This window comes from Protomyctophum parallelum, assembly GCF_964188405.1.
Source record: "Protomyctophum parallelum genome assembly, chromosome: 4".
Taxonomy (NCBI): domain Eukaryota; kingdom Metazoa; phylum Chordata; class Actinopteri; order Myctophiformes; family Myctophidae; genus Protomyctophum; species Protomyctophum parallelum.
The window spans coordinates 4,130,344-4,157,007 of NC_139700.1; the positions used below are offsets into that span (position 1 = coordinate 4,130,344).

The 26,664-nt window shown below is 42.3% G+C and overlaps 1 protein-coding gene across 1 annotated transcript; it reads right to left on the minus strand.

Moving 5' to 3' along the window:
* ric8a (RIC8 guanine nucleotide exchange factor A) lies at positions 1-26,057 on the minus strand (the record flags this gene model as incomplete). The annotated part of the gene is made up of 14 exons (XM_083764089.1): positions 1-145; positions 449-568; positions 1,634-1,778; positions 2,080-2,224; positions 2,651-2,746; positions 3,885-4,035; positions 4,582-4,676; positions 6,017-6,204; positions 7,816-7,915; positions 8,281-8,361; positions 8,799-8,932; positions 11,779-11,989; positions 17,528-17,575; positions 25,968-26,057. 14 exons carry the CDS (start codon positions 26,055-26,057, stop codon positions 1-3), a joined length of 1,749 nt encoding a protein of 582 aa, XP_083620215.1.
* Between the last annotated feature and the right edge of the window lie 607 nt (positions 26,058-26,664).

Here is a 26,664-nt window from a genome sequence, read left to right on the forward strand (position 1 = left end):
TCATCCTTCATCCTCGTCGTTGTCTGAATGTGGGGGTTCTTCGGGGTTGAGAACAGGATTGTGGGTCATTTTCGTCAGGTCCTCTGGCTTCAGCTCTCTCATCTTCCCATCCATACCGAGGGCCATCGGCCGAATCACATGGTTCCTACAGAGAGCGAAAAGGAGAGAGTGAATCATTTTGTTTATTATCATCATCATTGAATACATTTTTGAAATGTTATTATTACACACACACCTTTTGTAAAGTATGTTCAGTTTGTCTGTGCATCAGAGTTATGATTTGACTCTGACCTATGTTTTAATTCCAATATTTGGGTGTGGGAGAAAATAAAAACATTCTGAAGTGAATAAATTAATCACTGTGTGTGTGTGTGTGTGTGTGTGTGTGTGTGTGTGTGTGTGTGTGTGTGTGTGTGTGTGCGCGCGCGCTCGTGCGTGCATTGTTAACCTGGAGAGTTTATCAAACATGCGGACAAGCTTCATGGCTTCCAGTTCTTTCTGTTCATCTGTCATCCCCTCCATGGGATTGGGCTGGTCCTCTTCTACAATGCCTGTTACCGGGTTTATTCTGCAGAGTCACAGAGAGAGAGAGAAGTGGAGGGACTGCAGTCTGCAGTACATGTAGACTAGAGCAACTTTTCTCAACCTTTAGAATTTCAAGGATTCTAGTTTGATATAAAATAGGCCAGAGGTTCTCAACCCGTGGGTCGCGACCCCTTAGGGGGTCGCCAATTTTTGTATATATACTGTGTATATATATGAGGAGTGACTGACGCGTCTTAGTAATTCATTTTCAATGAGAGGCGAGTGTTTATTTTGGACGCGCAGAGAAGTTGAGGGGTGATTACGCAAGCCGGCTCAGCCCGGTGAAATAGTCGTGCGTGTGCTCGCTTGTGCACACAGCCGCAGGCTGTTTTTCACGATACGCATCCCGCACCCCTCATAAGCACGCTCGTCGCTGATACAGGTGAGAACGCCTGGGTCAATCGCTCCCCGTCTAAAGATACCTTTAGTTTGGGTAGCAACAACATCTCGGAGGCACATGAACACCCAGCGTTTTCTCATCCTGCCCACCCGAACCTCTGAAGGTAGCCCGCCGAACCCAACAGCTGTCTGTCGTTCTGGCGTGGTATGCAAATTGGGCTTTACAGATACATACTGCCCACTACACCGTCAACGTCTGTTCCATGTCAAATCTAGTATAGTAGAGAGTCGTAAGTACATGTCTGCGGTAGTCTGCTGCAAATGGCAGAAAACGCAAGCGGATCATATAATATAATATAAAATTGCAGCTGCAATTCCGAGAAAAGAAACGTACAAATCACGTCGTAGTAAAACATAATAAGGTTGGAAAATCGAGCGCAAAAATTGACATGTTTCATTGTAGTGAAAAGTATATGCGTTGGCCGGGAATCGAACCCGGGTCAACTGCTTGGAAGGCAGCTATGCTCACCACTATACCACCAACGCTTACGTTCTATTTCACATCGACGCATGACATAACACTCACACTCACACTCACACTCACACTCACACTCACACTCACACTCACACTCACACTCACACTCACACTCACACTCACACACACACTCACACTCACACACACACACACACACACACTCTCTTTACTTACTGTGACTTAGCCTCTCTGTACTCTTCCGTCTCTGAGTCTTCATCCTCAGAGTAGATGCCAATGTGTCTGGCGCCCCCTAGCAGTCCCCTGGCAGCCAACAGTCCTGCAGCGTTCCCATAACCCGTGTACTTAATGAACCTCGCAACTGGAGAGAGGACACCAGATTTGACACCAGTTATTATTGTAAAGGAAACATTAGCAGTTCAATCTCTGGACAATTTCCAACGTAGTTCAACTTAGTAAATACTACTATAGTGCTAACTACTAACATAGTAGTTAGTTAATTTTCTTATTCATGAAACAATACCGTAGGAAGAAATGACGGACAGACAGACAGACAGACAGACAGACAGACAGACAGACAGACAGACAGACAGACAGACAGACAGACAGACAGACAGACAGACAGACAGACAGACAGACAGACAGACAGTAGTTCTTCTCACCGCTTTCCTTGCAGAGAACGAAAAGGAATTCGGCTGCACAGTTCTTGACGTCGGTGTCAATGTGTGTCATGAGACGGACCAGCTTGTTCCTCAGAGTGTGTCCAACCTCTGGCCTGTTGGTCACATCTCGCAGTGGAGGCAAGACCTATACAGTGTAGTAGACGCATGAGCACCATCAGCTTTGGATCACCTTGTTCCAGCCAGAGTTTCAACATGGCCATGGATGACCTCATTTGTTTTTCGAATATCTTAGTCAATATCATCTCCCAATTTAGTTGTTGTGGCATATATGGCAGTTAATGAATCACATTGCAGTCAGTTTCAAAAGCATTGTTTATTTCATTATCGTCGGCTAAAATGCTGATATTGGTCAGCTGACTAGCTGACATTATCTATATTCAAAATGGGATGAGGTTATGAAGTATCATATTGAATACATGCTACAATATTTAATGTAGTATGCATTTAAGACTTTGTTCTATCATATATAGAATGTGTTGGGTGCCTGCACTACTGTGAACCAGGTCAAACTATATGCTATCATATATAGAATGTGTTAACATCAACTTACCTTTGATCGGAGGAACTTCCTGGTTTCTCTGTGGATGCGAGCACTCTCCGTTAACAGGTTCAGAGATGTGAGGATGGTCTCTTTCAGTTTGTTCCCCTGGGAGACACAGACTAGGAATATTAATTAAGCTGTAAAAATGGTCCTTTATCTCAATCTGAGCCCTAAAATGCTTTAGATCGCATATATGCGTGTGTACGAGGAGACGTTGGGTTTTCGATGACTACACACCATGGGAGCCATCGGAGGCTAACGATGGATGCTGAGAAGAGAAGAGAAGAGAAGAGAAGAGAAGAGAAGAGAAGAGAGGAGAGGAGAGGAGAGGAGAGGAGAGGAGAGGAGAGGAGAGGAGAGGAGAGGAGAGGAGAGGAGAGGAGAGGAGAGGAGAGGAGAGGAGAGGAGAGGAGAGGAGAGGAGAGGAGAGGAGAGGAGAGGAGAGGAGAGGAGAGAAGAGAAGAGAAGAGAAGAGAAGAGAAGAGAAGAGAAGAGAAGAGAAGAGAAGAGAAGAGAAGAGAAGAGAAGAGAAGAGAAGAGAAGAGAAGAGAAGAGAAGAGAAGAGAAGAGAAGAGAAGAGAAGAGAAGAGAAGAGAAGAGAAGAGAAGAGAAGAGAAGAGAAGAGAAGAGAAGAGAAGAGAAGAGAAGAGAAGAGAAGTCCCAGCTGTGATATTGTTTGTCCTCTGCTGTCCTCGGGAGGGTTGTCTCTGCCTTCATAATACTGTTCTACAAACAACAGCCACAGCACAGCAACCTCTAGAGAACACCATGGGTCTTCAACAGTTACTACAGGCCAGGGGCCACCAAATGTTTGTTTGTCTCTTTTCTTTTTTCAAAATAATTAAATGTCTGAAAATACACATTATGATTAGCAAAGATAATGTGTAAACAAACATAAAAAAAATAAACATTTAACTGATAGTGATGTCAAACTAATGTATGAAGGCATCAAAGCTGCAGCATCACTTCAGAGGCAACCCCTAGTCACTTAAAAGAAAAACCTGTGGAATATCTCTAAGCTAGTCTCAAATCTCTCAATGGTCAACAGACATTGATGAAACAATCAGCTAAATATGGTGAGCTAGCTTTGATCTTACCAAGTTAAAGGAATGCTTAACTCACAGGGGGTCTTTGGCCTCAAATACATTGAAAGCACCTAGACAATAAGGACTTGGAGGTGGGCGAAATGATAGCATGAGTCAGTGTAATTTAATTGTTATGATAAAAAATATACAGCCCTCACCCGGTCAAGTCTTTTCTCCATGAATTCCAACAGCATGTTGACGGCATCCATGTTGACTCCCATGTACTCAATGGAGCCCTGTTGGACCCTGGGCATCAGCAGCACGTCCAGACAGTCCAGAGGAAGGTTCCCTAGCAGGTTGCATGTGTGACTGACCAGAGAAACCGACATAAAGAGAGAGTCAGATGCTGATCTGGAGACGGTCGACAATGAATATATATATTTTTTTATCCCACAATTTTGTAACCCCATTTTTCATGGGGGGGCAGCGGACTGACCCCATGCTTCCTTATGCAGGAGGAGTCAAGCTGCTTCTTTTTCACCTGACAGGGGGGAGTTTACCTGGCCGGACGTAGCGCGCGGAAGGAACACGTTATTCCAACCAGTTCCTTTCCCCTCCATCAGGCGCCCCAGCTGGCCAGGGGAGGCAGTTTAGAGACCAGGACTACTGCATGTTTTTGTGAGTGTACCCTACCCTAATTGACTGAATGAATAGTGTGTGTGTGACTGTGTGTGTGTGTGTGTGTGTGTGTGTGTGTGTGTGTGTGTGTGTGTGTGTGTGTGTGTGTGTGTGTGTGTGTGTGTGTGTGTGACTGTGTGTGACTGTGTGTGTGTGTGTGTGTGTGTGTGTGTGTGTGTGTGTGTGTGTGTGTGTGTGTGTGTGTTGGGGAGGGGGGGGGCACAGGGGAGCTCCAACCTGTGAAATTCTTCTGTGCGTTCATCTCCATCCGCTCTGCTCATCAGACAGTGTCTCAGAATGGCACCCAAATGTCTGTACTCTGCTGCCTCTTCCTATACACACACACACACACACACACACACACACACACACACACACACACACACACACACACACACACACACACACACACAAAAAAACTTTAGTAACTTGTTACTTTATAGATTTCTTTATATTATTACAAAACATGCATTCAGGACGGGAACCCCTTTTGGTGTTTTAAGCATTATACTTTAGCTATTGAAAAATAGCAGATCTACAAGCGCCGAGCTTGTAGATCTGCCAAATACAGATAATATACAGCTAAATAAAATCACACCCGTGTGAAGTGACTAAGTGAGGGGCGCTTTACCAACCCTTATCATCTTACATCATCGCGATATATCATAACATAACATGCCGACTTTTAGAATCGGCCTTAGGTCTAAATGGGTTAACCATTTTATCCCGATATACTTTGGCTATTTGAAACTAGCTGGTCTACATGCTCACAACATGTTTCTTTACACTGACACTATGTATGAAGACACTATGCCCTGATTTTCATTACAGAATGATCAAAACTGCCAATGGAGTGCTACAGTGATGACAACTTTGAATGAATACCAGACGACTCACCCCTTTACCCCTTTACCTGTTAACCTTTTAATAGAGCACCGAAGTCTGACGTCACTTTCAGTAGAGGGCGTCAGTCCCCAGGTTCATGTATTTTTTTAGTTGCATTGAAATCAAAGGAGGATTTTTAGATTGCTTCATATAAGAACTGTGTTTGAAAAATAAACATGTCATCCCGGCCGCTTCACTCATATGGATATGAAGAATCAACTGACTGAGAGAAAACGCTAATGTTACTGCTACTGAATTAGTTACATTTTCGCTAGAAGCAGACAGTATCATATATGAGTGACTGACTGTTGCAAACGATACAGAGACACCTCCCTGACAATAACGCCGAGACAGCTTGTTTATTTTTGGACCACAACGCTTATAGTAGACGATATTAAGATCACCCCATGTTATTCTCCATAGAGAAATTACTTCCGTGAACCAGGGGAATCGAAGGGATGAGCGAGTTACGTCAGGACTTCGGTGCTCTATATAGGTCTACCTGGTAGAACCACTTATAACCACCAGATGGTGCCGTTTGACCAAATTATATGTTAATCCCCAACCTGCCACATCATCTGTTGTAGCAGCTCATTCTCAGAAAGGACAAAGGTAGAAGCCAGGCTCGTTGGTCTAGGGGTATGATTCTCGCTTAGGGTGCGAGAGGTCCCGGGTTCAAATCCCGGACGAGCCCTAATTTTAACCCCTGGAGGTCCAAGGGGGTCAAAAACATTTAAGTGGTACATTATTTTACGAAAAAAAACCCTATGTTTATCCCAGACAGCACCTCGTCCACTTTGCGCCTGGTTGTGTCGAATGTGATGTTGAACAGTATTTTGAGGATTTCCATGGCCCGTTCCGTCTGCTGCCTGCTGAGCGGGGGCAGCTCTTCAGGAAAAACACCCTCGTACCCTTCTCTGGCCGTCTCCAAGGTGTCAGGCCAACACAGACCCAACGTGGCTTCCAGTTGGTTACCTAGGAGGAAACATAATTCAGTATTTAAGTCCGACGTCATTTTGTAGTGCTACGTTACGTCCGGGTCCAAGTGGCACCAGCTCCCGTCCGCATCCCATTGTAAATAGAATATCTAAACGCGTGAATCTTTTTAAATTGACGTTATTTTTCAGAAAGGAAGCCATTGAGGGTTAAAATGGGTCTTAATGCTTCCAACTCGAGTAGAATTATTAATGTTTTGTACAAGTGTCCATGACAACAAAAATATATGATGTGGAGACAATAAAGACTATTATTATCATTATTATTGAAGGTGGCAACAGTCCATTTGCTCAGTAAAATATTTCGGGGGATATTTACAATGTGTGCAGGCTTGAGTATGTTGAATCTAGTTTGCATTAATGAGGATTTAGTTGACACAATCAAATAAAATGGCGATAGTATTCCATGTGGGGCAGACGGCCTGTCACAGCCAGATTTGGGAGAGCAGCGCAGCTTTGTTGTTGCGAGGAAAGCGGTAAAATGAGACTTTCGTGGTTGTTTGCGTCTCAGATTTAGTCCGACGGAGCGTCACAGTATAACTCCATGGGGACACAAAAGCGACACGAAAGTAGGACCCGGAAGTATCTCAGGAGGGGGCGCTCACGTCACAGCTAAAATACTGAATGGACACAGAACATGGTGTTGATTTTGACAGCATTCTTTTCTATTTAGTTTTCTAGTCATAGTCATAGTCTAAGATTTTCGTCATATTTTAGTCAACTGAAATGTTTTAGTGTTAGTCTAGTTTTAGTCGACTAAATAAATCTGCAGTTGACTTAGTCGACTAAAATGTGTCATGACGGCATCGTAATGGCTGATTTTACACTTGGTTGCATTCTGAAAATAGCCGATATACAACAAGCTCACAGCGTGTTTTGAGCTTGTAGAGCGACTATTTTCACACCTGCGCACAACCAATCGTTTTGTTAACGAAATCTTTTTATAGTCATCATAGCTTCATTTTGTATTTAGTTTTCATTACCGTCTGTGAAGAAAGGTAGCTGACGAACATTTTTCGTCATAGTTTTAGTCGACAAAATCAACACTGGTTCACGGAACATGAAGTGCCGCTTTGAAATCAGTTTTTATTTTCTAGCTTGTGAAAAGCATACTTCACTAAATACCGAGCCTGGTTTTTAAGCCGCAAATGTTTTCTCACAGCCCTTTAAAATGACACTGTACATGCTTATGTTATGCTCTTTTTATTTGTTTGTTTAAGTAAAAAGTTGTTCCCAAAGTGGTGTCCAGGGACCCCCAGGGGTCCTTGAGGGAGTTCCAGGGGGTCCCCAGCTAAATGATAGTTTGGAAACAAATGGACCCTTATGGGTCTGTAACACTGCGAGTGTTCCATTTGTACACTCAGAGTTAAATTAAGATTGATTTTACAATAGAAATTGGGGCTCCCAGAGATAGAAATGGGGGTCCGTAGACTAATGTCCTTGAAATAAAAATGGTTGAGAATCACTGCTAGAGACGTGAAAATCTTCTCTTATGGGGGTCCCTGCAATATATTTTCTAATGGGGGGTCCGCGGGCTGATAAGTGTCAATTTGGGGGGTCCTTGACATGAAATAGTTTGGGAACCACTGACCTAGGAGACTGGTGCCGTGGAGCTCACGGGCCAGCTTAGCCCTGACGTCCACTCTCAAAGCGGTCAGTAGAAAGGTGAGACGCAAGTCAAAGAAACGTACCTAGAGAGAGGGGGACAGGGGAGGGGGTTGAGCATTGTAGCAGACTTTCTTGCTGTCTCTTTTGTTAGTTTGTAAACATGATAATTGCTCATTTTTAGCATGCATTCATTCATTCATTATTCATAACGAATGGCCAGAGATTTTCCATCTGTCCTCTAGAGAAGATCAGTGGTTCTCAAACCTTTTTCATTTCAAAGAAATCCATAACTCTAGTTACAGTGAGCAGTATTAAGAACCAAGGAAGCCAGAGGAGGGCCCTTGGACCCATTTGAGAACCACTGCTGCTCTAGCTGTTATATACAGTAGGTCTCTACATCCATTCCTTCCACACACCTACCTACCTACCTGTCTGTACGCCATCTTACCTCATGGTTCCATGTGGGGTCGTGGCACTGCTTCAGCCTCTCTGCCACACCACTCATCAACTGCAGCTCTGCTGCAATCACCTGGAAAACAGTCAGTCAAACAAACCATTGATCACTTAACAGTATATAAGCTAAAAACCCAGTGGTGGAAAGAAACTAAGTACATTTACTTACTTAAGTACAATTTTGAGGTATTTGTACTTTACTTGAGTATTTCCAATTTCCAATACTTTTACTTCTACTTCACTGTCTCCATCTCGGATTCAAATATTGTACTTTCTTTCTCCACTGCATTTATTTGAAAAAGCTTTAGTTGCTATAGTTACTTTGTAGATTTTGATTATGGCAAAACATACGTTAACTCGGTGGCGCGCTATGAGCTTGTAGATCTGCTATTTTTCAATAGCTAAAGCGTAACATAGTAAGTAAGTAATATGAGTGCTTTTTCCAACACTGGTGCTAAAAACGTTTCTTTCTATGATGATATCAATCTGTATCAGAGCCATAGCGTGACCAACCTGGCCTGTCTCGTTGTGTAGCAGGATGTTACAGATGGACTTCAAGGCCTCCACAATCACTTCCAGGTCAGGGTTTTCCTCCTTCATCAACACATCCATCACTCCCTCTCCTCCTTCCTCTTCTTCTCCTTCCCCTAAGGAGCAGAAAATCAATGAGAATGGATCAAGAAGCAATCTCCTACTATCTTGGACAAAAAAACATTCTGATCTGGGCCATTGATTAATACGTTCCATTTCCGTTTTCAGCGGAATTTCATGTATCCACAATTCTGCTTCACGGCCATTACTTTTATTCTTTTAAATCTTTTTTTTATCCCACAATTTCGTAACCCATTTTTCACCCTTGTGTCAATTATCGAATGTGATCCTGGGCTCTACACACCCTCCGCCAACCTGGGGAGAGCAACGGACTTGAACTCATGCTTCCTTCATGCATGAGTGTCCAAGTCGCTCCTTAACACCTGACAGGGGAGTTTTCCTGGTTGGACGTAACGCGTGGAAGGAAAACGTTATTCCAACTTGGCTGGCCAGGGGGAGGCAGTTTAGAGACCAGGATTACTGCATGTTTTTTGTGAGGGGACACGGGGAGAACATGCAAACTCCACACAGAAGGGCCCTTTCGCCAACCCTGCTTCAGGTATGGGCACTGATGATGTTGACCGGATGGGAACCGCAAGGTTCCCAGTTCAAACCTGGGCTCCCCCAGAGTTAGTGTCAAAGTGTTCTTGAGCAAGACTCTGAACCCCTAATTGCTCCCGATGTGCTGGTTGGTGCCTTGCATGGTTTCCTCCGGCATCAGTGTGTGAATGTGTGTGTGAATGGGTGAATGTAATGCACAATCTCTGTAAAGCACCTTGGATAAAGGCGCTATATAAATTCACCATTTAACTTATCCTTCAGTTTTGTTGTTTTGATCACAGGCAGAGCAGCTCCATTGTAGCAGTCAGGGATTATTATGAACCTTTAGTCAAAGGCAGTGTTAGTACAGATCATAGATTAGATTATGTTCACAATGGTATCCTAGGTAACGGTATCTTGAGTTTAATTACCAGGTTTGGTATTTACCTGGTATCCTAGTTTCTCTTTGCACTTGACCATAACTTCCCCAGTGATGTAAATAGGTTTTCAATGTAATGAGTTTTCAATGTAATGAGTCCCAGGATGCAGCGATGGTCTTTTAGATGAGTCCCAGGGACATTTTATGAGTCCCACTTCAACGATGTTAGGAGTTATATTACTCCTATGATGCCATTTTTTCCAAATTGCAGCATTTAACTCCCATTTCATTTTATATGGTTATATTCATGTAGAAAACAGAATAAATTATTATTACTAAAGCTATCAAAATAAACTAGAATAAGAAACAGTACAGTAGTACAGTAGTGCATCCCGTGGATGGCAGAGGTCGTTGTTTTATTGCATCCCTTAGCTATAAACAGTGTTTTGGGATGCAAAATGGACACTATTTTAATTCCCTCGCATTGCATAATTCCTATTATTCTTCCCTTGCAAACCACAAACCAAGCCAGAAATCCTGTTGTAGTCATGTAATTTACTCCTGCATCACCCGAGTGCCTAATCTTCATTTTTATTTTCTCTTTAACCGACATTATGAATTATGAAGTTGAGTTGTGTCGTTTTATTATTTGATGAATTGATTTAGAGGAATTTTAGACAAGGAGGGCTGAGCCTGAGACAAGAACATATAGCCTATCACAAGCTCTCCCGTTGGCAGTGTTGTATTGGTGATTTTATCTTTTGGGGGGGGGGGGGGGGGGGCGCTATTTTAATAACGTCACGACACGCACGTCGCTTAACACGGTAACACCTACAGTACACTACAGGAGTTAGCAAGTAACCCAATGGACCCTTGATATGCATACAGGCTTATTCCTATGTTAAGTCACACTGGTCTGACACTCGGCAGCCTTTGTAAACTTTTGTTGAGGTGTGAATTTGCTTTTAATCGATGCATGTGTGTGCGAGAGCACTTAAGTTCTACAACCACCTAAAAGAAAGTGACCTAGATGCACTCCATAACAAGGCACTCACACACAGTGAAACTCTAGAGAGATGCCCCCTCAGCCAGCTGGCCCTGGAACTCCGGGCACAAACACAAACAGAGCCACGAGATAGAAAACCCATCGGACTAAACCAAATTATAAAACAGCAAAAGGAAAACTACCTGACACATTGGAAAGAAGCGACACAAAAGCAGAGTAAACTAGAATGCTATCTGGCCCTAAACAGAGAATACACAGTGGCAGAATACCTGAGCACCGTGACCGACCCAAAACAAAGAAAAATCTTAACTAGGTACAGACTCAGTGAGCACAGTCTCACGATCGAGAAAGGCCGTCATAGGCAGACCTGTATCCCGAGAGAAGACAGACTATGCACCCACTGCACACTAAATGAAGTGGAAACCGAGCTACACTTCCTAACCATCTGTCCATTGTACCAAGACATCAGAGACACATACTTCCCACAGATTACAACCACACACGGAGATTTTGAAAACATGACCAATGACAAAAAACTCCCATATCTGCTGGGCGAAGTACAACAATGTGCAAACACAGCAGCAAGATTTGTGGGCTGCTGTGATAGGAGAAGGATATCAAATGGAACACAACCACCCTAAAGACTAATCATTGTGTATATTCCTGCACTATACCTGCATCGAGTGATCTTGGTACATAGAAGTTGATCTATTGAAGATCCTGACCTTCAATATACATCATTTTTGTTTTGATTGTATTGCTGTATTGTTGTATTGTTCGTTCTGCTTTGGCAATGTAAACGTATGTTTTCTCATGCCAATAAAGCCCTTTGAATTGAATTGAATTGAATTGTGTGCGCGCCTGCTCCTGAAAAACCTTTGGTGTGGTGTGGTGTGTGGTGCACTGACCAATACAACACTGCCTGTTGGATGATATTAAAGTCATTAATGACGATATGCCTTGTCTCCACGAATTACCTTGCACTTCCCCTGGCTGATTGTGGGTGGCTGCGGTGTTGACCACCGCAATACCAGCGTAGCGGGAAAGGGTCGCCATGGCGGAGCGGGTGATGAAGGGTTGCAGTGAGTGTTTGTCTCTGGAGAGGATGCGTACGGTCTCTAAACAGGCCAGCTGACAGGAAGGCTGCAGCTCTCTGTTCAGGAAGCCAAGAACCAGCTCCCCCAGATGCTGCACAGGGAGACAATATCTGATTAAGACTCATTAGCACTAGTACGTTAATTAGATATGATCTAAGACACACGGACACGCACGCACTCACGCACGCACGCACGCACGCACACACACACACACACACACCGCATTTTCAAATGTCACAGAAGTCCTTCATATTTCACGGACAGCTAGACGGGCATAGTATCAATCTACTACTGTATATCATTCTAATTTATTGCCGCAGGTATTACTAATTCCGTATAAAACCCTTCTTCAGAGTGCGGTTTACAAGGCCATACACCGTATAATCATCAGTGTTCATTTTGACAAATGAGAATGCAAATGAAACCAAATGGGTCCATTTTGTTACATTTTGTACAATCTCAAAGACGTACTGACAAATTCTTTCCTGCTTTTTATGGTGTGGTTCCCCGGAGTGGAGCCGCCTGTGTGTGTGTGTGTGTGTGTGTGTGTGTGTGTGTGTGTGTGTGTGTGTGTGTGTGTGTGTGTGTGTGTGTGCGTGTGTGTGTGTGTGTGTGTGTGTGTGTGCGTGCCTGCCTGCTGTTTGTGCGTATCGGCAGCAAATTTGCTAACCACTGACTGGACTAATAAGCGATTAATTGGATGCTGCCAGTAGACCGAGGAAGTAAATCTTGAATATTTTTCCACATTCATTCATAATCTCAGATTATGAATGAAAATGTGTGTCTGATAGAATGAATAATTAAATATGATCTAAATACTGAATCAAAATGTTTAAAACTGTCCGGGGTGCACTCAAAAGCCTAAGTAGTAAGTAGACATTAAAATGACCCCATAAGTATTTTAAAGTGAAAAAAATAAAAAAAGAAGAAGAAACCCTATTTATTTATTTGACAGACAATGCTCATTAATCAACACGTCAAATTCATGTAAATGGGCCAGAATTCGCCAGAATCAAATTTCCATCTGTAGTCCCTGAGCAGGCCCTAAAAAGTGATGATAAAACTATCCATATAAAACACATCCAGTACAATACAATACAAGGACAAATAAACATGGTACAGGGGACAGACCAACCACAATGTTATGTGAGAAGTGACTATAAGCAGATTAAACACTATTGCTATACTATTTTAGAAAGATATGTAGCATAAAGCAATGTACTGTATAGGACAAAGACAAATCGGGTAGGCCTAATTCTGCGTTAAGACGGGTTAGATGCAAAGATACCAGAAACCAGAACTTAAAGAGCATTAGCCATTGCAATTAATCACTGTCACAGGCCTATGCCTGTGACAGTGATAGAGACAACACAAATGTATTTGTTATTATCAAGCAGCTGTTGCACACGCCCACGCACACATCCACTCACAAATGCCTATAAACCGCCATTCTGTTTTAGTCCTCTTCTTTTTTATTAGTCATTTTCCTAAAAAAAAGTCCTTTAATAAAGTTAAAAAGCAGTACTATATAACGTTCTTTTTAATGAATACAATATTTGAATACAAAGCCAAGTGATACGTCTAGTTTTAGGTTATGGTGGTGATGGTTATTATATGGTGGTGATCTTGTATATTAATTTAACTCTGGCTTGATCTAATGAATATATGTGTCTTCTAATTTCATCTTGTTGACATTGTGTGATCATTTGCAGCCTGCAGACACTGTGGTCTTCTAAGCTGTCTTGCATAAGTCTTCCCTATAGGCTGTGTGTACATGTGATGTCTGTGGGGTCAGCAGGCTGTGTCTTACATAATGTTAACATGCAGTGACAGACAACTAGTCTAAGCTCAGCTGAGCCATGGCACCTTCCTGGGCATGAGACTCTGATCCGAATTGGTTGACCTTTTGCCTCTGAATGTTAAGGTCTGATTCATACTGTGTCATATTACAGTGTCTTTATCCTACAGTGTTTGTGCGAGCTTATATATGTTATGTTATAATCATGAGTTGCCCATGTCTGTGTACTTGAACTTGAGATACAGTGTATGTATGTATTGTGTACTTCCTGAACTGTAGCATACTTTATAGATAGGCTATACGAGAGACATCTCAGCGGCAGCAGGGTCAGCCTTGCTACAGTAGGCACGTTATTTTGTCTCATATCTTATTGTCACGTCATTATGATCCAACACTATATATGTTCCCTGTGTGTGTAATAAACTTTGTGAACCTTTAGCGTGATACTGTCTCGTGTCGCGTCATTGTTCTCCCGGGCCCGCCGCCGCAGTCGCCGTACCGAAGGAATACTTCAACCGGATCATCACACACCACCCAGCCTGCACACACTACCTGTCTGTCAGAACCAGACGAGGGTCCAGTACTTAGAGTTTACAACAATATAGAGCATTGCAGTCCCGCCCCCTTTCATGACGATGACAGACCTGGAAAAGCATTTCCCAATATGCATTTCTATTTTCTCCCATAGATGTTTCAAAAAGTATGTATTTAAAGACATTTTAAGCCTCGCACTCTATAGCCAAATGGTGTTGCTTAAATTTGGGAAGTAATTCGCAAAGCTGCAGGGATAATAAAGTACATCGCATCTCATCTCATCTCTCAAAGTTGTTCATTCTAATTGGTTAAATTGTCTGCTAGAATTTGAACCTAGAACTGCATGGCAAACAACTTGGCAAAAATGACATGGTTCATTCCAAAAAGTAATAACCCAGCAGCGACGGCATAGCGAGACATCAGTAGACCCCGGCGCTGGGTCTCCAATACTGGTAATACTGGCCCTCGATGGATGAATATTACGATAATATATATTACTACATATACTGTGTGTTGTGTGTGTGTGTGTGTGTCAGGATCTGCCTTCCGTGTGTTGTAGTTGGTGTTCCTGAATCTTATTTTGAAGTGATGCTTTGTGTTTCCTGTCCTCCTTTTGTAGTAGTTTCCTGCCTTGTCTCACCTTCCCTGATTTTTGATTCTTTGTTTCACCTGTGTCTTGTTTTCCCCAGCCAATCCTATTATCCTTGTGTTGATTTGATTTGAGTTCACCTGTGTCCTGTTAATCTTGTCCCTATCTAAGCCCTGTGTTCGGTTGTGTTCTCTGTTGGATTGTCATATAAACTTGAGTCTGTTTGTTTGATGGTGTTGCTCTCCGGCAAACTTCTGTTAAAATAAACTTCCACTTGATTCTGACTTCTTCGCATTTGGGTCCTACTTGGATTACATCCTGACTGTGTTTCTGTGTGTGTGCCGACATACCAAGCATAACAACAACCATCACCCCAGCTACCGTGGACAGGCCTCCAAAACAGCTCCTCACACCACCACCACCCCCATATCTACCATTCATAATATATGCACCCACCACCCACAGATGACCAGACACACCGACAGGAGGACAATCATACTCGCTTCGAGTGAACGCCGATGGGGGGGGGGGGGGGGGGGGGGTGTGCGTGCGTGTCAAACAATGATAAAACATGAATTTATTCATGCATCCTTCCATCCAATTGCTAATGCTTTCTTGGGAAGATGTTATTATTTCAGTTCTATCAAGAACATCTTTCACTACCGATGATGGATTACTATCACAAACTGATTCACTTTTTAACCAATAATATATATACTTGAAACAATAAATATATTTGACATTTCACTTAGTCTGATGCATTTTTTTTAAGTTGTTCATTTTGAACTGATTGATTAGAAAGTGAATTGATTAAGGCCTATTTCTACTGACAGAAGCCCAGAGCGTAGTTTACTGTAAGTGTAATGTCTCCATTTACTTGAATACAAGTAGAGCCAGACAAACCCTTATAGGCTAATACTGTAATAATAAGAATAATAGTAAACTCAATAAACTTGAGTTTTGATTTTAGCAGAGGCCACACCAAAATGACCATCCCCCTCCTGTACACCAGTCCTAATATTTTTGCTATAGCTATTCAGATCATACATAACTCCCCAGTCATCAGATTGCACTGGATAGTGAGTGTGAAAGCTCAAGACCCACTTCTACAACATTGCCTTTAATTGATCTTATATTTTTTATTTTTCATGTCCTCACTGTACTGCATTACTGCTTGTTTTTTAATGTCGTTGCCTTGCTTTTCTTTTATTCTCCATTGTTCTGTAAAGCACTTTGAGCTGCATTTCATGTCATGAAAGGTGCTATACAAATAAAGTTTTATTATTATTATTATTATTATTATTATGATAAAGTAGGGCATTCATTTTTACGAAAAAACGTTGAAATACGGATATACAAGGTTTCCACCGGACAATATGATGCAGCAGTATATCTTCTCCCCTGGTTCCATTATCTGACCTATATATTGTGCACAGTATACTGTATATTCTCTCATAGTGCATTTATCCACAAAATGTCCACATTTCGCAGAGAAATACATTTTTATGTTCTCAATCAGCAACGTCAACATGTACATTTAACATTTGTAAAACCTTGTTGCTTTATTCATTGTGGTGTGTTTATTCATTGTGGTGTGGTCTCTTACTTGTGAATAGAATTGACCAAATAACCAATAAGGACAACTATGTGTTAAAGGTTTTATGACATTCTTTTTCATTTCTTTTTCTTTTTCTTTTTTCTTTTAGGTTTTATGGCCTCCATTACACCCAAAAAACCTGAACTTTGAACATTCAGTGGATTTTCTGTGGTCTGAAGTTTTCTTTGGGTTTTTTTGGGCCTTTTGAGCTACAATGAAAACAGGCAACACAGTGAAACAGTGACATCTGCTGGCAAATCCCATTGACATATATGGGATTTGCAGTAAGTGATGTCACTTACTGCCGGCAAATCAGAGCACCTGTTTGAGCCAGAAAACCCCAGATCACAGAAAATCTACTGAATGTTAAAAGTTCATGTTTTTTGGGTGCAATTGAGATTAGAAAACCTAAAGAAAACAAGAACAATTCCAAAACCTTTTTTTTAATGTCACAATCCCTTTAAGATAGACTGTGGGCTCTGTTTCTCTAGTCTACAGTGTTCTACGACTACAACACAGGACTGACAGCTTGTCAAACCTATACCTCTTGAAATTTCCCTTCCTAAAGCCCCAAGCATGCAGACACAGGGAGAGAAAGAGAATAAGGAGAGACAAAAATGGTTAAATAAGTGAGCATTCTATTTCAATATGTTACGTGTAAAGTTATTGTAGGTAAGACTTAAGACTTGTACAGTAGGTCAATGTTAATTACGGACGTCCAAGCCTCCCCACATATGTACTGTACTGCTGTCAGTATCAGTAACACATTTTTAAAACATCCCGCCAATCTACGTCAAAATTGTCATGGTAGGCCTATGTGAAACACAGATTTGACTTGAGCATGTTGCTAGATAAATATAATTGTAGTATCTTAGTATAATAGAACTGTTTGGACGTAGGTTTCGTAAAAAAAAAACTTCTGTGTCTTATTCAATGCTGCACTAACGCTGACAGCCGCAGCATAGTATTAAAGGTCAATAATAATGGTGGTCCTTTACAGAATAATAAAACATATTTTTTTTCCTGACCGACCATCATAGCAAGCATCCATCCACCCATCCATAAATCCATTCATCATTAAATGTCTGAAAGTGAAGAACGTTATCGTTACCTGTCTGTAAGCCGACTGGTCTGTGCTGAATGTGAAGCATTGGCTCTTCTGCAGATTGGAAGGTGAAGTGAGGTAAAAGAAAATGGAAGGAGGAATAGAGGAGAGAGGAGAACAGGAATGCAGTAGGGCAGGGAACAAAGGTAAACTGTTAGAAACCAGGAGGATGTGACAATGACTGTGGTCATAAAGTAAAAGTAGCCTAATATATTTATTACAACATTACACCAAAGCTGGCCATTCATTGTCAATGGTATTCAATGTTTGCGTTTACACAAATACTCAAGGCTGGCCGTTCATTGTCAAAGGCATTCAATGTTTGTGTTAAGAAAATATTTATGTTACTGTTTACACAAAGCCTCAAAGCTGGACATAGGAGGCGAGGGGCTAGCACCCCTCAAAAACAGCACTCTCTTTTCCTTTGAATTTGAAGTAGTTCGACTAGTCAACAGTCTGTCTCGTGAGACTACCTAGTCCTAGCATATAATAATAAGACATTGTTGTTCCAGAATTATGCCATGACGCTTCATCACCTTTCAAAAGAGATTCAAAACAGTTCTAATGGGAAATGGAAAAGGGGCATTTCAATAATCCAAGACTCTCAAGTTCAAAAAGAGTCTGGATAAAAAAAGTATAAATATAAAAGAGTTGCGCACACAAAATGAATGCTCCCAAAAAGCGTATTAATTTCATACCGATATTCTTATAATCTATAAGACTCAACATATTGCGTATATTATAAGGACAGATATTAAACCATGCATGCAGTGCAGACAGGACATGCCACGCTTATAGTGTCTCTCTGGGATCTGGGAGCTCTTTAGAAAAGGCTTTGAGTGAGCCATGACAACGCTATTTGTGCATCAAAGTAACTAATCCTATTGCCTCCAGGCTCAATTCTCACCCATGCAGCTAAAGACACACACACACACACACACACACGCACGCACGCACACACGCACACGCACACACACGCACACACACACACACACACACACACACACACACACACACACACACACACACACACACACACACACACACACACACACGGATCAGTAGGCAGAGCTGCAGTAGTGAAGCTGCTACTGTATACTGTACAACATTATACTGTACCACCTCTTTGACAGGAATACTGAATACACTATGATATTGGTCTAATATTATTTTTTAACTTCATTTGTTCTGTTAAGCTCTGTAATTATAATTTTTCTATACTTGTTGAAGCACATTTTAACTATGGTTAATGGTTAACAAATTAATATTCGTAAACAACTGTTGAAATGGCAGTTTTACACACTCTAAACGCGTGAGGAATCACCAGGCTTGAAGGTCTGTCAAGAGGAATCAGGAGGAAAGCAAGGTCCCTTTGTTGATCTTTATTTAACGTGCACAGCAGTACACGGATGCTGCAGCACGCAGGCAGGTCTCCCAGGCAAGCATAACGATACAAGCACAGAGTTACAGTTTATATAGCAGTTTAGTCCCACCCACAAGGTGGACCCAGAGGCACCATTTGCTTGCAGACAGGGGGGTGGGAGGTGAGAGGGGAAGGGGGGGGGGGGAGGGACAGGATGAGAAGGGCTCTGTTGATCTCCTGATCTCCAAGTATGGACAAAGGAAGAGACGGGGGGGGACAGGGGGTTGTGGGGTGGGGGGGGACAGGTGAGGATAGATCCCAGGACGACAGAGTCAAGTGTTGAGTTCTGTCGTTCTCACAGCATGGTTCCGAGCTTCAAAGCTCGGTCTGTATAGACTAATTTAAATGTATTCGAATGATCTTCAAATGAGTCTAGCTGATGGAAATTCCTCGTCAAATCCTTCCTCTTGTTAATTAAACAACAGCTTAATTAAACAATTAATTGTGAATTTTCCATCAATATCAAAATAATACATCATAATACATTTGAAGAAAATACATAAAAAATAGGAGTACTTGTAACATATTTGAGCTAAGCAAAATAATGACACATGGGTTTAACAATCGTGGCTAGGCAATCAAATAAACCAAGAAATCCCTAAAAATGATACTAATACAGTACCCTGTTGAATCAATTTGACCTGTATTTAGCACAGCAACATAACAAATAAACAGAAAACATCATATTTCCAAACAATATTTTCTTTCCAGGTATACGGTCGAGTGATACCCCCACTTTTTTTCTTTTTCTTTTTAATTGGGCTGTCTGATAGGGGGAGGTGTGTGTGTGTATGTGTGTTGAGTCTCATGGTGGGTAAGTCACATGGTACTCCTTAGCAGACTTCCGAAAAGTGTCTCTCCAAGTCCATTTCCACTTCACCTTCTTTTTCTTTCCACCAGGATTGGAAAATAAAGGCTTCTTTCTGGCCTTAGATTTAAGAAATGGAGGCGTGAACCTCTCCTTTCCTGCCAACTCTGACAGTGCGTGTAAAAACTTACGGAACGCAACTGCCGGTACTGCGGTCATCTCCTCCTTCATTGGTTGGCCCGCTGGAACCTTCCCTGGGCGTGTAAGTGTGTACACCTCTCCCACCGCCTGTTGAACGAGTAGATTCTTGGCCACACCCTCGACGTCCGTCGCTGGTTTGACGATTAGGGTCGTGTAGGTAGGCTCCAGGGCCTCCGTCTCTAGACAGCCGCCTGCCGCCTCTGTAGTCAGCAGCCCATCCAGGGCCTCCGTCTCTAGACAGCCGCCTGCCGCCTCCGCCCTTGTAGTCAGCAGCCCTCCTGCGCTGTGCACAGGAGATGTCCCCTTGCCCTCGACGTCTGTCGCTGGCTTGTCTCCGGTCCCGGGCTGCTCTGCTCCTGCTGGTTCTGTTCTCCCCACCTCGATGTCCGACGATTCCCTCTTGGTTGAAGGCTGTGGACCGTCCGCGTGGTTCTCCCAGGCACTCCCGGCTCCCACAGGCACCGTCTCCTCTACGTACGTAGCTGGCTGGATGTCATCGGCTCCCCATGCCACTGCATCACCCACAGGTTTCTCCGCCATGGGCTGTTCTGATGCACCCTGTGCGCGTCTCGCTGTCCCAGGCCCTCTTCTTCCCTGCTCATGTGGCGGTGTGCTGCCCTGGGTGATGATGACACTGCTGCGATGGGGCCCTGTCCCCCCATGGCTGCCAGGGGTGGACGGATGCACAGATGGAAGCAAGGTCTGTGGTTTCCGTGTCGTGTCCGCATCGTCACTGTTGGCCAGCTCCGGGCCAGGGATGCCAGTGCAGGATGGACGTCGGCTCTTAGTAGTGTCATTGGACCGAGCGGAGCCTTCCTTGTGTCGAGCCTCTTTCAATAGGCCCAGTGCAGCGGATATCAGGATTACCGCTGGAGTAGACGCCTGCAGGCCTGCAGTAACAGTCTCCAGAAGGCTGAGCACAGCGGACACCAGGATTGGCGTTGGAGTCGAGGGCTGTAGGCCCGTAGCAACAGTCTCCAGAAGGCTGATCGCAGTGGACACCAATATTGCCGTTGGAGTAGAGGGCTGTAGGTCTGCAGCAACAGTTTTCAATAGGCTGAGCGCAGCGGATATCAGGACCGCTGCTGGAGTAGAGGGTTGCAGGCCCGCAGCAAGAGCCACAGCCGTCCGTTGTAGCTGGATGGCAGATTGACCGGCCCGCATGGAGCCCAGGCAGCCCAGGTCCAGGGTCTGCTGTGGAGGAGACAAAGGAGAATTCTGAGGAGCCAGTGGCCCGCTCTCTTCCCTCAAAGAATCTATGTTTGGAAGTTCCCTCATATGACTCTCCCGTTGTCTAAATTGTGCTTCCTCCATCCACATTGACAATACTTTCCTGTGGCGGTCACATCTGTCAAGTTTGTGCGTTTTAACTGACTTTTTCTTTCTCATTTTCTTCTCAGCTTCTCTTAGTAGTCGGTCTAAGTCAAGCAATTTTTTTATACTTAAAGAGCCTTGTTCTGGGAACCCCATCTGTTTCCAGACATCAAGGCAGTCTAATGCTTCTGGACCATATTTTGCAACCATCCCGCTCATGAGAGGAGACCATCTTTCTTTGTCTTCTGCCACTGGCGCACTTTTTTTATTTCCCATACTGACTATCTATGTAACACGGTAATCTTTGTGCTACAAACTTTACTTGGTCTAAACACGGTATCTTTATGTCTTATCTGAGAGTAATGCTATTCTCAGTATAACAAGGTGTCTTTGTGTTTACAAACTTACTTCTCTTTCTTTACTGGACTTAATGCAAAACGCTGTATCTTTATGTTTTCTTTATGTTGTTTTCAACAAGGTTAACAAGGTGTCTTTGCGTTTGCAAACTTGGCTTAATGCAAGGTCTCTTTTCTTAGGCTAGGCTTGACAATAGATAGGTTGGCAAAATATGGTCTTTAGAATTTATAATTAGCTCTTCAATTGTCTGAAATTTGGAAGATTCTCACCGTTTTCAGTGTAGCCACGGGTTTTGTTAAAATCCTGGCGCTGAACTCCGTAGATGCAGCCTGTAGATGGCGTTCGTTGACGTGATGGATAAATCAGTCGGCTTGATCTTCCGGAGCTCAGACGGCACAGGATCCCACTTCTTGACACCAAATGAAATGGCAGTTTTACACACTCTAAACGCGTGAGGAATCACCAGGCTTGAAGGTCTGTCAAGAGGAATCAGGAGGAAAGCAAGGTCCCTTTGTTGATCTTTATTTAACGTGCACAGCAGTACACGGATGCTGCAGCACGCAGGCAGGTCTCCCAGGCAAGCATAACGATACAAGCACAGAGTTACAGTTTATATAGCAGTTTAGTCCCACCCACAAGGTGGACCCAGAGGCACCATTTGCTTGCAGACAGGGGGGTGGGAGGTGAGAGGGGAAGGGGGGGGGGGGGAGGGACAGGATGAGAAGGGCTCTGTTGATCTCCTGATCTCCAAGTATGGACAAAGGAAGAGACGGGGGGGGACAGGGGGTTGTGGGGTGGGGGGGGACAGGTGAGGATAGATCCCAGGACGACAGAGTCAAGTGTTGAGTTCTGTCGTTCTCACAGCATGGTTCCGAGCTTCAAAGCTCGGTCTGTATAGACTAATTTAAATGTATTCGAATGATCTTCAAATGAGTCTAGCTGATGGAAATTCCTCGTCACTGTGCACAGTTGTTTACGAATATTAATTTGTCAGTTATCCATCTGCTATCATCAATGTCATGTATGTTACTGTGATAAAGGATTAAATGTGTCATGTAGATCCAGAAAACAAATAGAGTTCCTAGTTTCCCCACAAATTGGATGTTATCAAAAGTTGGATATTAGTGGAAGATAACATTTTCATGTGCTTTTAAAGGTATATTCAGTGATTTCACTTAATTCAAATATCATTTATTTTTTTGTTTTGTTGTGATAATCCTCCCTACTATAGAGTGTGCTGACCATATAAGGAGTTCCTCCCTGTCCCCAGTTAACCCCTGGGGGTCAAAAAACCTTAGGTTTCGTTTTTGACTCTCTATCCTGATTGGACGAAAGGCTTAGGTCCCAGCCAAAAACGAAACCTAAGGTTTTTTGAGTGAAATCACTGAATATACCTTTAAGTGCTGATGGCCAGATAACCATGAGCAGGCTCCCAATGTCATCCACACAGACTTCTACAAAAGACAAAAGTCTAAAAAACGATATCAAATATAACCAAACTGATTGAACCATTGCATGGAAAAACCTTCACAAATGATGTGAGTGAAAGGGATACGGGTTAGGGTGGGTTACTAGCTACATTTCGATTTTATAGACGATGTGGCATCGCTGCTATATAGGCCTATTTTGTCACAATGTTAGTTTTAGTAGAGTTTTTATCAGTTTCAAGGAAGGTTTGCGCGCACACATTGTGTGTTCTGTGTGTTCTTGTTGTCGTTTCTCTTCCAGTCTACCTTTGGAAGATAGGAATGTATGCTATGATATGGGGTAAAATATAGTTATTAATAACTATGAGCCTAGCCTCGAACCAAAGATATAGGCCAGGGCAGGGTATAGGAAATGTACTTTCCTATTCACTTTTCCGGGCATAACAGTAATTTGTCCGGAGCACGAGCACGAGCACGCACAAATACATTTTAAATCACCTGTAAGTTGGTTTTGGTGAATCCATTTTTGAATATTAGTTAGTAGCCCTATAATGTCTGTGATCTTAAATACATTTCATGTATTCCAAATACACAGCCATAGATCGGTCCTATCCGTGCACGGTTAGCAGACTTCTATTTGGAATAAATTAAATGTAGCCATTTAAAATAAATAAATAAGTAAAGAAACAAGCTACAGAATAACACAAGGTTTGGCTTTCCTGAAACGGAATGGTGGACAACAATATTGGAAAGGTGATTATTAGGTAAGCTATAGACAATAATGTCAGATAATATTGTTGGCTGCTATAGGAGCATCACAGAAAAAGTGAAACAAAAAAAAATGAATTTTAATGCACTTAATTGTCCGGAAAGATGTATTAGTTGTCCCAGACAAAAAGACAAGCCTTAATGTCAAGCCTTAAATGTTAAAATGAAGAAAATACCAGCACTCATTTATATGTCCTTTTCACATGATTTTATTTACCTCTGATGAGAGTGGACAACGTACGCGTTTCGGCCTGGTTCCTCAGCGTCGTCAACGCAGAGGTAAATAAAATCATGTGAAAAGGACATATAATGAGTGCTGGCATTTTCTTCATTTCATCCTGTATTTTCGAGCCTTATTGCAGCTAGAAGGATTTTGTTCCAAACTGGAGTGCTTCGGGTTGTCTGCTTCGGCAGTACTTTTTTCCTCTACTACATGGATAGGGCCATTTATCTTTTATAGAGGGTATGTGACATCATCATAATACCCAGAAGTTATGTAGGAACGCCTGCTGAGTGTTTGTTGGTACAATTTAACAGACAGGTGGAAATAAACATTTGTTAAAGGTAAATTCAGTGATTTCACTTAATTCAAATATCACTTATTTTTTTGTTTTGTTGTGATAATCCTCCCTACTATAGAGTGTGCTGACCATATAAGGAGTTCCTCCCTGTCCCCAGTTAACCCCTGGGGGTCAAAAAACCTTAGGTTTGGTTTTTGACTCTCTATCCTGATTGGACGAAAGGCTGGGTCCCACAGCCAAAAACGAAACTTAAGGTTTTTTGAGTGAAATCACTGAATATACCTTTAAGAGTAAACCCAGAGGTGGAAAAAGTACTCAAATGTTTTACTTTATATATCAATACTTCAATGTAGAAATACTCTGACTGTTACAATCATTTGAAATGTACTTTTAAAATAATTGTAGTGGATTGTACTGGTAGCCTACAAAAGTACATCTGAGATGTAGTGGGGTTAGAAGGAAAAGTATTAAAAAATTGGAAAAACTCCAGTGATGTAAAAGTACCTCCAAATTGTACTTAAAGGACAACTTTAGTTTTTTTCAACCAAGGTTCATGTTTTAGATTGTTATTAGAGAAAGTAAAAGATGAATGTTAATTTTTTTTCATTTGTTGCTTTCTTTCGTTTTAGGGATTTTAGCTGTTTTTGACAGGGGGGGAGGGGCGGGGGCATTCGAGCATGGGCCTAAATATGTATTTTTTTACAACATTTTATGGTGATTTATTTTTGTATTATTTACTATAGTCCTAATAAACCCCAGGAAATTACATCTGGCCACAGAAGATCACAGGATCTACTGAATGTGATCTACCTACTGGGGGAAGGCTTATACTGTGTGTACAGTATAGGGCTCAATATGTCAGTTTGTCACATTCTGACAAACATAACATAGATCCTGTTATCTTTTGTGGTCAGTTGTAATTTCTTAGGGTTTATTAGGACTATGATAAATAATAAAAAAATACATCGCCATAATATTTTGTAAAGAAATACATACTTAGCCCCATGCTCGAATGCCCCCGCCCCCCTGTCAAAAACTGCTAAAATACCCAAAACAAAAGAAAGCAGCAAATGAAAGAAAATGAACACTCACCTTTTAGTTTCTCTAATAACAACCTAAAACATGAACCTTGGTTGAAAAAAACTAAAGTTGTCCTTTAAAGAGCTGTTGTGTGAATAAAAAAAAAAAAAGAAACATTGTTTTTTTACATTTTCACATTTTCTTTTTACATTTTTACAAAATGTTGAAAATGAGTGGAATTCCCCTTTAAGTAGACCTACAGCGCTTGAGTAAATGTACTTAGTTACTTTACTGTCTACTGTCCTACTACTATGGTTAAGACAGAACCAACCGACCTATATCATTCAGAATCTGATTATATGCACATTTCAAAATCACATACACACACACACTTTAATCAAATTCATTCTTCTTCATTAAACAGAATGGAGAATGTACCTACTTCTCCTGAAATCACGCAGGCCTATATATTGGAACATGGTGACACTACAAGGATTCATATTAAATATAATTGTAGCCTATACGATAGTGCTTTTTCAATATATTTTTACAGTAATTGAAATGGAAACGGATCGACGTGATGGATGACACAGTGGTGATGTTTTACCTCCTTGTTATAAGACTGTAGGGCGATCAAAGCAGCGTCTTGGTCCCCTGTCTCCATTTGGTCTATGATGGCATTTAAATCCATTTTCATCGCTGTTGTTATATAGTGTCCCTCTTTCCCTCAATAATGTAAACCACGGCACAGGCAATGGAGACACACGCACTGACTGTCGATGTATGTAGTGTATGCTCTCCTCCTGTGTGATCCTTGAAACTCTCAAGCTGCTGTAGTAGGGATGATGCGATTAGCGGAGAGGATTTGTGCAGAGAGACTTACCTACCGAACCGCAAAGCACTCTGGGACATGTAGTTATTATTACCATGCCGCTCCATCACACATCCATGATCCATTCACATCTGCTTCACGCTTTCGTGGTACAAGCGAGGCCGAGGGCGCAAGTTAACTTCCTACAAACTAGTACAACCTACACGAAACGAAAGGTAAACACATTAAGGTTCTGTAGATGTTTACGCTTACGCCAAACGGTACCTGGCTTTCAGGCTTTCACAATTAAAATATGTTGTATGCTCACTATGCTGTTGTGTTGAGTGAACTGTGTACATTTCTGTCGGATTTGCCAATGAGGGGCCAACAGGTGTTGTTGAGCGAAATTAACGTAGGCTAAATGAATGTTGTCAGTCCTGATGACTCGATCCTGAATGTAGCCTACTAGAGAAGCTTATGGGTATGGCCTCAG